Genomic DNA, 14,863 nt, shown 5'->3' on the forward strand with positions numbered 1-14,863 from the left:
TATTTTAGGGTACACACATCAAAGAGGTTTTTGTTCATCTGGATGTGCTACGGGTGCCACACAATTTTCGTCGCCATAGGACAATCGTAGCGGGACAGGGATCCGTTTAACCTATGTAGGTGGCGCTATGGAGCCATTTTTCTGTTATCATGTATGGCGACTTTAAAATATCAAATTTTTCGCCAGGCCTGATGTGCGTGTAAAGTTTGGTGAGTTTTCGTTCACGTTTAGCGTCTCAAAAATGCGATTGTTTGCGGAGAAGAATAATAATAAGAATAATAATAATAAGAATAATAATAAGAAGAATTCCTACAAAAACAATAGGGCCTCGCAGCGGCACCGCCGCCGCCGCTGCTCGGGCCCTAATAATAAGAATTCCTTGAAAAACAATAGGGACCTCGCAGCGGTCGCTGCTCGGGCCCTAATAATAATAATAATAACTATAAAGGGCCCTCGCAACCCGGGCCACGTTGGGGTATATGCAAGTCGGGGGACTTGCACGTTGGGGTACTGTTAAATAGACAAGGACCATGGAAAATAGAAATGCATTTGCCGTGCCTTGTGTGTAAAAAGGTGCAGTAAAAGGCCAAAAATGATGCACAATTCCCAAAATAAATTCAAAAGTGTGGACTTTCTGATGTGTGTGCAAAGTTTCATGAAAAGTCGCTCGTTTGATATTCAAAACCAGCATCTGTTTATTTGAAAACATTGCATGGCACAGAGATGGTGTGTGATCAAATAAAAAGCTTTTTGATGACTCTTAATGTGGTGTCGCTGTGCAACACATATGTATTCATGACATAGTGAAGTATTGTGACAGTTTTGTAGGGTCCAGCAAACAGTAAATGTGTGACAGTTATTCAAGAAAAAATGTAGCTTTGAAGCAGGCTAACCAATGACATCATCTAAAGGGGGAAAAAGCACATGAGCAAGCATAGGTATAAGTAGAGGAGAAAAAGAGATGAAAGAAGTGCGAGAGATGGAACAGGAGAGGAATGCAGCTGTTTATGTATAGCTGTTGTAACAGGACAGATTAAATAACACTTTAACCTGGGGTTAACAGCGCCCTAGGACAGATAAACTCTTTAGTGTAAAAGTTTTCTGGGACAGATGAATCCCTTGGGGTCAAAGAGTTTGGGTTAGCACATAGTCTGTCTTAGGATAATGTAACCTCCATGGATGAATTAGTCCTAGGACGCTTTGACCTGCGGGCTAAAACTTCAGGGGGGTTAACCTGTCCTGTTATATTGTGATCATCGTCTTCGTGCATGTCCTCAGTGGCTTCTTCTGTCTGTGTGGCAGCATTTGATACATCTGTAGAACAAAAAAGAATGAAGAATCATGTTAGATCTGTGAAGTTTGGTTGTCTTAGGTGTAGTTTACAGAACAGTCGTGTGCATATTTTTAGCATGGTAGTGTCTTAATACAAATGCATATTATGTAATGCACTGTATATGGATATTACAGACGTAATATTTGACGGTGATCTTATATTCATAGTTTTTGCCCGTTAATAAATAATATAGCTAGTAAGTAATAAGACACGCAAAAATGGTATAGTTGAATCCTCTGGGTCAAAAAGCAATGTTTTAGGATTGTGTGATGAAATGATGAATAAAAGTAAGGATACGACAGGTACATAAATGGTTATATATACACACGGACATATATATTTATACAGTATAACAGTGCCGCATGTATTGGTTTTAAGGAAAGAGTTGAAAAGCAGTGTTCAGAAAAAAGCATAAGACGCACAAAGTACCATTTCACTACATGTAATAAGTTGTCAAGTAGACATGTGAATTAAGTGGTTAAGATAGTGGCTACTGTGCAAGTAAGCTTCAATTGTCTCTAAAAGGTTAGCATATGTGTTCTACATGATATCAATGGCTAGACGTGCTCGTGGAGAAACATTACAAACAGAAAAACACACTAAAGGTGCCTTTAACAAACCTGTTAATAAATGAGAACTTAATACATATATGTATGGCATACTGTATATGATTGAGAAAGTTGTCCTGTTTAATTTATGTATTGTATACTTACGGAAAAAAGTTGGCAATCTTTGCGTATGGAGATGATTAGAGGGTCTTTATCAAAAGAGAATTTGCTTGTTGATTTGTTCATGTTCTGTAGAAAAGCAAAGGAGTAGAAATAAATACAGTATCATACTTCATAAACATACAAGAAATTTGTAGCTGTATTAACCATTGTTGGTATTTGAAGTGATAATTTAGGAATAGAAGTGTAGTGATTGCAGAATTTATAGAGTGCTTACCTTGTATGACTTTGTAGATGGAAATGTCTTTTGTTGAAAGAGCTCTTTGTTGTCTACTATATATGCAAGGACAAGCATAAGTAGGTGTGGTTATGAAGTACTTGACCATTGAAATAAAGCAGTGGTATCAAATGTATGGACCGTGGTTTGGCTCAGGCCTGCAAAGGGGTTTAATGTGGCACAAGAGATAATCTTGTAAGGTACAAAAAATAATAATAATATAATAGGTATGCCTCTGAGTTTTCACAAATCTAGGTCAAGTCAAGTCATCTTTAGTTATTTTGCGCTTGAATCATCCAATCGGAAATGCTCCATAAAAAATGTATAGAGGGTGCGATTTATTGCAAATTGCACAAGAAATCTCTAAAAATTCATGTTAATGACAAGTCTGATGTGTGTGCAAAGTTTCACGAGTTTTCACACATGTATAGATAAAAAAAAACAAAGCAGCACTTTACTTGGCAACCAATGCATCGCTATAGCAGCAGCGTGCGACAAAATAAAAAACTTTCGATAAATTTGCATCTTAAACATCTTAAGATGAAACACACCAAGTTTGAACACGGTCGGATGAATTTTGTAGGAGGAGTTAAAATATGACCCCTAAAAAAGGCCACAAAAAAAGTCTACAAATCCCATCATAAATCAAAATGGCGGACTTCCTGTTTGGTTTAGCACATGGTTCCAAGAGACTTTTTTGTACATCGTGGGCTCTTATGTATGCCTCTAAATTATCATAGCGCTAGGTGAAACGTACAACCGGGAATGCTTCGTTAAAGAGGAGTTTTTTAGCTCAAAATGTGATGCCCGGCCCCTACGGGACTTCCTGTTGGGTTTAGCACATGGCACCAAGAGACTTTTTTGTACATCGTGGGCTGTTACATTTGTCTCCAAATTTTCGTAGCTCTAGCTGCTTCGTACAACTGGGAATGCTTCATTAAGAAGTAATTTTTTCCTTTGCAAACTGTGCATGCCACGGCAACAGCGTGCGACAAAATAAAAAGCTTTCAATAACTTTTCATCTTCAACATCTTAAGATGAATCACACCAAGTTTGGAGATGATCGGATAAACTCTGTAGGAGGAGTTCGTTAAAATAAGACCCCTATGAAATGGCCCAAAAAATGGCAACACGTTCCAAAGTAAATCAAAATGGCGGACTTCCTGTTCGGTTTAGCATATGGTTCAAAAAGAGTTTTTTGTACCTTGAGGGCTGTTACATATGTCTTCAAATATTGGTAACTCTAGGTGAAATGTACAGCCGGGAATGCTTCATTAAGTTAGAATTTTGAAACACAAAATTTGATGCCTCGCCTCTGGCGGACTTCCTGTTAGGTTTAGCATATGGCACCAACAGGCTTTTTTGTAGATCATAGTCTGTTACATATGTGTACCAATTTTCGTAGCCCTAGATTAAACGTACCACCGGCAATGCTTCGTTAAGTAAGAATTTTGAAACTGTAAATTTGATGCCCCGCCACCGTCATATAGTATGTCAAAAACTTTAGATTTTTTACCATGATGTTGTCCCAGGTGTTGAGATGGTACAGCCCAAGTTTGAAGTCAATCGGGTTAACCGTGTAGGAGAAGCGGGCAAAAGTATGACCCCTGTAAATGTGCAAAAATGGGCCAAAATTGGACATTCAAATACTCATACCTCACTTCCTGTCTATTTTAGGGTACACATATCAAAGAGGTTTTTGTTCATCTGGATGTGCTACAGGTGCCACACAATTTTCGTAGCCATAGGACAATCGTAGCGGGACAGGGATCCGTTAAACCTATGTAGGTGGCGCTACAGAGCCATTTTTCTGTTATCATGTATGGCGACTTTAAAATATCAAATTTTTCGCCAGACCCGATCTGCGTGTAAAGTTTGGTGAGTTTTCGTTCATGTTTAGTGCCTCAAAAATGTGGTTGTTTGCGGAAAAGAATAATAACAAAGAAGAAGAAGAATAACTAGAGCTGCGAGCAGCTATAAAGGGCCCTCGCAACCCGGGCCACGTTGGGGTACTTGCACGTCGGGGTACTGGCACGTTGGGGTACTGTCAAATAGGACAAGCACCATCTAAAATGTTTTTGACAAGCCTTGTGTGTGCAAAGTTGAATCAAAACGCAAAATATGGTGCGCAATTCCCAAAATAAATTCAAAATGGCGGACTTCCTTTTAGGTTTAGCATACGGCTACAGAATACTTTTTGTAGGTCTTAAGCTAATAGGTATGCCTCCCAGTTTTCACAAATCTAGGTCAAGTCATCTTTAGTTGTGTATCGCTTGAATCATACAATTGGAAATGCTCCATAAAAATGCATAGAGGGCGCTATTGAGCACAACGTTGGGTTACTTGCACGTCAGGGTACTGGCACGTTGGGGTACTGTTACATGGAACAAGGACCATTTAAAATGTTAGTTTTTTCCATGCCTTGTCTGTGCAAAGTTTAATGAAAAAGGCCAAAAATGATGTATAATTCCCCCAAAAAATCAAAATAGCGGACTTCCTCTTTGGTTTGGCAAATGGCTACATAATACTTTTTTGTAGGTCTAGCATAATCATACAATCGGAAATGCTTCATAAAAATGTCTAGAGGGCGCTATTTATTGCAAATTGCACAATAAATCTCTGAAAATTCATGTTCATGACAAGTCTGATGTGTTTGCAAAGTTTCATGAGTTTTCATGTGTTTAAAAAAAAAAAAAAAACAGCACTTGACAAACAATGCATTGCTATGGCAACAGCGTGTTACAAAATAAAAAACTTTCGATTACTTTGCATCTTAAACATCTTAAGATGAAACACACCAAGTTTGAAGACAGTCGGATAAATTTTGTAGGAGGGGTTCGTTAAAATATGACCCCTGAAAAAGGCCACAAAAAATGGCAACAAATCCCATCATAAATCAAAATGGCAGACTTCCTGTTTGGTTTAGCACATGGTTCCAAGAGACTTTTTTGTACATCATGGGCTCTTATGTATGCCTGCAAATTATCATAGCGCTAGGTGAAACGTACAACCGGGAATGCTTCGTTAAAGAGGAGTTTTTTAGCTCAAAATGTGATGCCCGGCCCCTGGGGGACTTCCTGTTGGGTTTAGCACATGGCACCAAGAGACTTTTTTGTACATCCTGGGCTGTTACATATGTCTACAATTTTTCGTCGCTCTAGCTGCTTCGTACAACTGGGAATGCTTCATTAAGAAGGATTTTTTCCCTTTGCAAAAAGTGCATGCCACGACAACAGCGTGCGACGAAATAAAAAGCTTTCAATAACTTTTCATCGTCAACATCTTAAGATGAATCACACCAAGTTTGAAGATGATCGGATAAACTCTGTAGGAGGAGTTCGTTAAAATAAGACCCCTATGAAATGGCCAAAAAAATGGCAACATGTTCCAAAGTAAATCAAAATGGCAGACTTCCTGTTAGGTTTAGCATATGGTTCAAAAAGAGTTTTTTGTACCTCGAGGGCTGTTACATATGTCTTCAAATTTTGGTCACTCTAGGTGAAACGTACAGCCGGAAATGCTTCATTAAGTAAAAATTTTGAAATGCAAAATTTGATGCCCTGCCTCTGGCGGACTTCCTGTTAGGTTTAGCATATGGCACCAACAGGCTTTTTTGTAGATCATAGTCTGTTACATATGTGTACCAATTTTCGTAGCTCTAGATTAAACGTATAACCGGCAATACTTCAGATGAAACATGCCAAAGAATGAAGACAATCTGATAAGTTTTGTAGAAAATATGAGGCCTATAAAAGGCCCCCAAAAAATGGCTACAAATAGCAAAGTAAATCAAAATGCCGGACTTCCTGTTTGGCTTAGCATATGGTTCTAAAAGACTTTTTTGTACATCGTGGGCTCTTATGTATGCCTCCAAATTATCATAGCGCTAGGTGAAAGGTACAACCGGGAATGCTTCGTTAAAGAGGAGTTTTTTAGCTCAAAAAGTGATGCCCGGCCCTTGCGGGACTTCCTGTTGGGTTTAGCACAAAGCAGCAAGAGACTTTTTTGTACATCGTGGGCTGTTACATATGTCTACAAATTTTCGTAGCTCTAGCTGCTTCGTACAACTGAGAATTCTTCATTAAGAAGATTTTTTTTCCTTTGCAAACAAGTGCATGCCACGACAACAGCGTGCAGCGAAATAAAAAGCTTTCAATAACTTTTCATCTTCAACATCTTAAGATGAATCACACCAAGTTTGAAGATGATCGGATAAACTCTGTAAGAGGAGTTCGTTAAAATAGGACCCCTATGAAATGGCCAAAAAAATGGGAACACGTTCCAAAGTAAATCAAAATGGTGGACTTTCTGTTCGGTTTAGCATATGGTTCAAAAAGAGTTTTTTGTACCTTGAGGGCTGTTACATATGTCTTTAAATTTTGGTAACTCTAGGTGAAACGTACAGCCGGGAATGCTTCATTAAGTAAGAATTTTGAAACTCAAAATTTGATGCCCCGCCTCTGGCGGACTTCCTGTTGGGTTTAGCATATGGCACCAACAGACTTTTTTGTAGGTCATAGTCTGTTACATATGTGTACCAATTTTCGTAGCTCTAGGTTAAACATACAACCGGCAATACTACGTTTAGTAAGAGTTTTGAAACTCTAAATTTGATGCCCCACCGCCGTCATATAGTATGTCGAAAACTTTAGATTTTTTACCATGGTGTTGTCCCAGGTCTTGAGATGGTACATCCCAAGTTTGAAGTCAATTGGATTAACCGTGTAGGAGAAGCAGGCAAAAGTATGACCCCTGTAAATGTGCAAAAATTGGCCAAAATTGGACATTTAAATACTCATATTTCACTTCCTGTCTATTTTAGGGTACACACATCAAAGAGGTTTTTGTTCATCTGGATGTGCTACAGGTGCCACACAATTTTCATAGCCGTCGGACAATCGTAGCGGGCCAGGGATCTGTTTAACCTATGTAGGTGGCGCTATGGAGCCATTTTTCTGTTATCACCTATGGCGACTTTAAAATATCAAATTTTTCGCCAGGCCTGACGTGTGTGTAAAGTTTGGTGAGTTTTCGTTCACGTTTAGTGTCTCAAAAATGTGATTGTTTGCGGAAAAGAATAATAACAAAAAATAAAAAGAAGAATAATAAGAATTCCTTGAAAAACAATAGGGACCTCGCAGCGGTCGCTGCTCGGGCCCTAATAATAATAATAATAATAATAATAATAATAATAATAACTAGAGCTGCGAGCAGCTATAAAGGGCCCTCGCAACCTGGGCCACGTTGGGGTACTTGCACGTCGGGGTACTGGCACGTTGGGGTACTGTCAAATCGGACAAGGACCATCTAAAATGTTTTTGACAAGCTTTGTGAGTGCAAAAGGCCAAAGATGGTGTGCAATTCCCAAAATAAATTCAAAATGGCGGACTTCCTTTTAGGTTTAGCATACGGCTACAGAATACTTTTTGTAGGTCTTAAGCTAATAGGTATGCCTCCCAGTTTTCACAAATCTAGGTCAAGTCATCTTTAGTTGTGTATCGCTTGAATCATACAATTGGAAATGCTCCATAAAAATGCATAGAGGGCGCTATTGAGCACAACGTTGGGTTACTTGCACGTCAGGGTACTGGCACGTTGGGGTACTGTTACATGGAACAAGGACCATTTAAAATGTTAGTTTTTTCCATGCCTTGTTTGTGCAAAGTTTAATGAAAGAGGCCAAAAATGATGTATAATTCCCAAAATAAAATCAAAATAGCGGACTTCCTCTTTGGTTTGGCAAATGGCTACATAATACTTTTTTGTAGGTATTCTGCTGATAGGGGTCTGTCCTAATTTTCACAAATCTAGCAGAATCATACAATCGGAAATACTTCATAAAAATGTCTAGAGGGCGCTATTTATTGCAAATTGCACAATAAATCTCTAAAAATTCATGTTCATGACAAGTCTGATGTGTTTGCAAAGTTTCATGAGTTTTCACACATGTATAGATAAAAAAACAAAGCAGCACTTTACTTGGCAAACAATGCATCGCTATAGCAGCAGCGTGCGACAAAATAAAACTTGCGATAACTTTGCATCTTAAACATCTTACGATGAAAGACACCAAGTTTGAAGACGGTCGGATGAACTTTGTACGAGGAGTTCGTTAAAATATGACCCCTGAAAAAGGCCACAAAAAATGGCAACAAATCCCATCGTAAATCAAAATGGCGGACTTCCTGTTTGGTTTAGCACATGGTTCCAAGAGACTTTTTTGTACATCGTAGGCTCTTATGTATGCCTGCAAATTATCATCGCGCTAGGTGAAACGTACAACCGGGAATGCTTCGTTAAAGAGGAGTTTTCTAGCTCAAAATGTGATGCCCGGCCCCTGGGGGACTTCCTGTTGGGTTTAGCACATGGCACCAAGAGACTTTTTTGTACATTGTGGGCTGTTACATATGTCTACAAATTTTTGTAGCTCTAGCTACTTCGTACAACTGGGAATGCTTCATTAAGAAGGATTTTTTTCCTTTGCAAAAAGTGCATGCCACGACAACAGCGTGCGACGAAATAAAGAGCTTTCAATAACTTTTCATCCTCAACATCTTAAGATGAGTCACACCAAGTTTGAAGATGATCGGATAAACTCTGTAGGAGGAGTTCGTTAAAATAAGACCCCTACGAAATGGCCCAAAAAATGGCAACACATTCCAAAGTAAATCAAAATGGCGGACGTCCTGTTAGGTTTAGCATATGGTTCAAAAAGAGTTTTTTGTACCTCGAGGGCTGTTATATACCTCTACAAATTTTGGTAACTCTAGGTGAAACGTACAGCCGGGTATGCTTTGTTAAAGAGGAGTTTTTTAGCTCAAAATGTGATGCCCGGCCCCTGGGGGACTTCCTGTTGGGTTTAGCACAGGGCACCAAGAGACTTTTTTGTACATCTTGGGCTGTTACATATGTCTACAAATTTTCGTAGCTCTCGCTGCTTCGTACAAATGGGAATGCTTCTTTAAGGATATTTTTTTTCCTTTGCAAACAGTGCATGCCATGACAACAGCGTGCGACGAAATACAAAGGTTTCAATATCTTTTCATCTTCAACATCTTAAGATGAATCACACCAAGTTTGAAGATGATCGGATAAACACTGTAGGAGGAGTTCGTTAAAATAAGACCCCAATGAAATGGCCAAAAAAATGGCAACACGTTCCAAAATAAATCAAAATGGCGGACTTCCTGTGAGGTTTAGCATATGGTTCAAAAAGAGTTTTTTGTAGGTCATAGCCTTTTACATATGTGTACAAATTTTCGTACCTCTACATTAAACGTACAACCGGCAATGCTTCGTGAAGTAAGAATTTTTAAACTCTAAATTTGATGCGTCGCCGCCGTCATATAGTATATCAAAAACTTTAGATTTTTTACAATGATGTTGTCCCAGGTGTTGAGATGGTCCATCCCAAGTTTGAAGTCAATCGGGTTAACCGTGTAGGAGAAGCGGGCAAAAGTATGACCCCTGTAAATGTGCAAAACTGGGCCAAAATTGGACATTCAGATGATCATACCTCACTTTCTGTCTATTTTAGGGTACACACATCAAAGAGGTTTTTGTTCATCTGGATGTGCTACGGGTGCCACACAATTTTCGTCGCCATAGGACAATCGTAGCGGGACAGGGATCCGTTTAACCTATGTAGGTGGCGCTATGGAGCCATTTTTCTGTTATCATGTATGGCGACTTTAAAATATCAAATTTTTCGCCAGGCCTGATGTGCGTGTAAAGTTTGGTGAGTTTTCGTTCACGTTTAGCGTCTCAAAAATGCGATTGTTTGCGGAGAAGAATAATAATAATAATAATAATAATAATAATAATAATAATAAGAATTCCTACAAAAACAATAGGGCCTCGCAGCGGCACCGCCGCCGCCGCTGCTCGGGCCCTAATAATAATAAGAATTCCTTCAGGAACAATAGGGACCTCGCAGCGGTCGCTGCTCGGGCCCTAATAATGTGTGCTCTGTGAATTAGGTTTAATGTGACAACGGCTTTGATCATTCATGTCATTCTTGAAAACTTTCTATTTCATCTTATCAGTCATGTTTCATTGTAACTTGCTACATATGAAAAAAGATACAATTCTGCCATCTGCTGGCTATAGTTAGTGGCTGTTTTTGATTCCACAACCCATTGACCAGGCAGCGCTGCACTTAGATGTTCATTCTCGTAAATTGTTTGAAATTGTCTCATTGATTTAAAAAAAAAAAAAAAAAAAAAAAAAAAAAAAAACGTAGTTGACGTCATTTAACGTTTATGGCGGCATACATCGTGATTTTACTCATCGTTATTAAAATGTTTTTGGCGGTCAAACAGTTAATTTAACTACTCAGAAAGTTGGGTTGGTCCATTTTTGACCGAATTTGAGTTATTTTAGACCCAATCGTTTTTTGAGTGATGCACTGATCATCATTAGTTCACGGTGTGCTTTTGGTCATATTTTTATTTGGTGATGTGCTTTGTGTGTAAAAGATAGACCAATATGGTTTATTCAGGGCCGATGTCAAATATTAGTTGTCAAGGAGGCTGATAACCGATATTTGTATTCATTTTCAGTTAAAAAAAAAAAAAAAAAAAAAAAAAGGGGGGGGGGGGGGGATATTGGATTAAAAAAAATAAAATAAATACAAATGCCAATCTTTACTTTATTGTAATCTCAAAGCAAGTTTGTTTACCAATTTTTGTGAGACTTTTCAAAATATATATATATATATTTTTTTTAATCTTAGACAATACTACCAAAATTTTAAAATACCTGAAATTGTAAATTTTCACATTACATTAGTTTAATGTCGACCAAAAACTAAAAGTTCCCAGGGTCAGCAGCACCTCTTATAAAGTCAACTGAAAATCTAAATACCGGCAAATAGTTCCTCGAGTTTAAAATGGTTTTAGATTGACCTTTTATCGTCCATCAGATTTAAAAAAAAGGCCAATACTGATATTCGTTAAAATGCCCAATATCAGCGCCTGGCCGATTATCAGTCTACCACTGATAAAGATAAACACTGGCTAATACAGGTTAGGGGAAAAAAAGGTAATCGAGGAAGGATGCTCAGAGGTCAAGTGATAGGATGAGTTAGGAGCAGTACAGAGCGAAGTAGCCGAGGATGTGGGCGCTCGCCTACGTAAGGAGCAGCCGGTGGCTCCTCGCAGCACAAGTGGGCTGCGAACTCCACTGGCTGCCTGCTGACAGGATTTGTACATTCGGCGTTATCGTCACACGTTGATGGAAGCGAGGTGATAATTGGCACACTCAGGAGTGGCTCACTATTTTGCTTTGCAGTTCTCAGTAACAGGAATGGAAGACAAATGATAAATGTGACAGAAAAAGTAGATGTTTTTCAACAGGATCACACTCACTCTAAAGTCTATTCCAACGGTGGCGATGAAGTTGCCTCCCACAAACGCCCCGTCTTTAAATCGCAGCAAGATGCACGTCTTTCCCACCGATGAGTCTCCCAACAGCATCACCTATCAAGCGGAACAAAAACGTCAGCACAGGGAGGGAAATGGGGCATAAACGCAACAATGCTTTTGATAACAATTGCAATTCATCCGTGACGGAAATACCGACTGTTACATGAATCACGCTGAGTGGGAATATTTCCCAATAGAACACACATTGCACAACTCTAGGATGAGCTTCTTTGAAAATATGATGAACATAAATACGGCACCGAGATGCCACCAACATGTGACGCTGGCAAGTGGATTGGATGTTTACAGTCAATACAAGAGCTAATGCTTAGTTTTCATTGACAGAGAACTATTAATTTTGCAAATATAGTTGCAGTTGAACTGCTGCATTAAATCATACTTTTTCAACATATTGAAAATACCTTATTTACCATTTCTCATGATGCACTGCAGTTGCGACTATATACACATTGCTAATGCCAACTAACCTTTGTCCATGTGTGCCAAATGAAGTGCCCTGCAGTCATTGCAAGTGCTGATTCAATTAAACTCGTCCATTGTGTGAGCATCTTGACAGTAACAGGTGTGCCTTTAATGCTTTTGGGAATGGGAGGGGTGCCACAAGTACACCCTCAACAAATATTTGCGTCAGCACATGTGGACAAAGGGAAGCTTTACAGTCTCAAACTGACTTAAATGACAATTAAAACTTTGGGTCTGCACTAAAACACGACACTAGTACACTATACTACTGTAATACATCTAGGGGGGGAAATACCTAAATGACACAAGGCAAATACACACCTTGAAGGCAATATCATAATACTCGTTAATAGAAGCGCATCGCTCCAGCACATATTTGGACGTCCCGTTTTTAGACTGCTTTTGCGTCAACGATGACTTCCTGGTGGACATCGCGATTGCAAACGATGCGTTCACGGAGCCAAAGACACTCTAGTCCAAGATGTAGTCCAGTCAGGACGCACACAGTGTTGTGTGTGCGGATATGCGTGTATGTAGGCTGTAGATCTCAGTCTGTGTCTCCGGTAGTCTCCTGCCCTTTTGATCGCATGCTGTGCGGTCACAAAAAAATGATCACCACGGGAGATTTAAAAAAAAAAATGGAAAAAAGCTCAACCTTCAGCGTTTATGAAAAAATGTAAATAAAAAAAACGCGAATTGGGCCGATTTAGAAGCATCCAGCAGTCAAGAGAGCAGAAAATGACACCCAGCCGGAAACATTTCTCTGCTTTGCATCCTGGCGTGGACAGACGATATGAATTGACGAAGTGTGCACGGCGGCACCGTCTACTGTGTGTGAGTGTGTGCGCGCACACGCGTGTGTTTTCATGAGTGAAACATCATTTGGTCCAGCCCCCCAGGTTTATATTCTACACAAAACAGCTGCAGGGGTCAGATGAGACGAAAGCTGACTCATCCGTGCCACAGGTGTTGTCCATTGAGCATAAGTAGCCTGTTTTTATTTTTACTTAGCTCATTTGAACGCCCCTAACGTTTCATTCATGACCACAATGACGCGGTCACTGTTCTAATCGCCCGTCGGTTATTTCTGGTCTAATTGATTTGCCCCTCTCCTCATCTTCTTAACAAACAACCATTCACTAAGATTTGCTCTTGTCGTGAACAGACGATTCTATTTACAAAAAAACAAAAAAACAAAACTCGTTTGCATAATTAACATGTCAAACGTGTCAGATCGTTTCAGCAGAGTCTATTTAACAATTAAATGTGCAAGCATTTTCCTGCAGTATTTGGCTCCCCCTCGCGTTCGTAATAAGAAACATTTTGTTTGCATGGTGTTCATTGATTCCAATTTAGCACTTTTGTTGCTTTTCAGACCACCCCAGCACGCCACCAACCACCACCCGCACCTCAAAGCACCTAGCAACACATTGAACCACTTTTAAATTTCGTTGGTACGCATTTAGTAACTTTTGAAAAGCGACTCAAAAGGTAAATTGACCAATTCGTCATAACAACAACAACAACAACAAAAGAGCTGTCATACTCAGAAAAACACAGGGCCAGTCTATCTGGCTGCAAATGTGCATTGTAAGCTGCTACATTTACTTGATACATTTAAATAGTTCAACAATCAGTTTTAAAAAGTTCATAAAATGGCCACAAGAGGGCAACCAACATCACGAATACTATGAAGTATTAATGAGGTATCGGCCAACTCGCCCATCCCTAAAGTTTACGATTAAAAACGTGATGATAAACAAACTAATCAAAACAATAAATTTCAAGTCACCAAATAGGCCCTTCGGAGTATCTTTTGAAAACAAATTGGTAACACGGATGGCGGATGGTTTCATTCCACATGAACTGAGACGATCAACAAGAAGTACCAACATCTACTTATAAGAAGCTAACATTGTGAGCTAATGCTAATCTGGGCATCCAACAAAACACAGTGCAGCTCTGCTTACCTTCTGACTTTGATGTATCCATGTTTTATCCCTCCATTCCCAGGCTGAACATAAATGGTGCTTGAGTGAATTCATCACTCACTAATTTGATCATACCATGCCAGTCCCCTATAGTGGAAGGTGTAATGTTGTTATCAGCATTAGAAATGCAACAGTAAAATCGTTGTAGAGGTTTTATTGATTTTATTTTATTCTTTTTTTTTCTTTTTTTTTTAAACGTTTTATGTCACATTCAAGTTGATGCACCACTCCCTCACTGCTTTGAATTTGCAGTAGACTACAGTATAGTTATGAAGTTATAGTTATTTTTTTCCAGACTTTGCAATTTTCATCTTCAGCGGACGATAAAGCTATCTTTCCTCAAAATAAGCATCGACATGAAGCAGAGTAGACTAAAAATAAACCCTCTGACATTTTACTATCACATTTAAATGCTGATAACATGTTTTATCATATAAGACAAACATCTTGGACAACGTTGACTGTTAATATTTTGTGCGATATGCCACCAAATGTGAGTCAGCATGAAGAAAGGACCTTGATCTTTAAATGTCAAAGCTGACAAATATTTAGGCAGCAAAATGTCAGCATATGGTCACAGTCACATTAAAAAAACTGTCTTCACTAGAGTATTACTTTAATGTTAAGGCACTTTTGTTGCATCTTTTGATTTGCGACTTATTAGATTTCATACCCTTACACAAATA

At 39.0% G+C, this 14,863-nt stretch overlaps 1 protein-coding gene across 4 annotated transcripts in view; it reads right to left on the minus strand.

Moving 5' to 3' along the window:
• The window catches only part of LOC144031550 (ras-related protein Rab-37), a 46,723-nt gene that overhangs the window by 28,645 nt on the left and 3,215 nt on the right, over positions 1 to 14,863 (minus strand). The window contains exons 1-2 of one of the 4 annotated variants that reach the window (XM_077538840.1): positions 12,508 to 13,053; positions 11,647 to 11,757 (exon numbers count right to left, since the gene is read on the minus strand). In XM_077538840.1, the coding sequence (XP_077394966.1) occupies positions 11,647 to 11,757; positions 12,508 to 12,618 (222 nt within the window). In that variant the 5' untranslated portion in view covers positions 12,619 to 13,053. Of the gene's footprint in view, positions 1 to 11,646; positions 11,758 to 12,191; positions 12,279 to 12,507; positions 13,054 to 14,863 lie in introns of those variants that run through there. The other 3 variants (XM_077538823.1, XM_077538831.1, XM_077538849.1) reach the window with 3 other exon arrangements.

The sequence above is a fragment of the Festucalex cinctus genome, chromosome 1 (genome assembly GCF_051991245.1).
Source record: "Festucalex cinctus isolate MCC-2025b chromosome 1, RoL_Fcin_1.0, whole genome shotgun sequence".
NCBI lineage: Eukaryota > Metazoa > Chordata > Actinopteri > Syngnathiformes > Syngnathidae > Festucalex > Festucalex cinctus.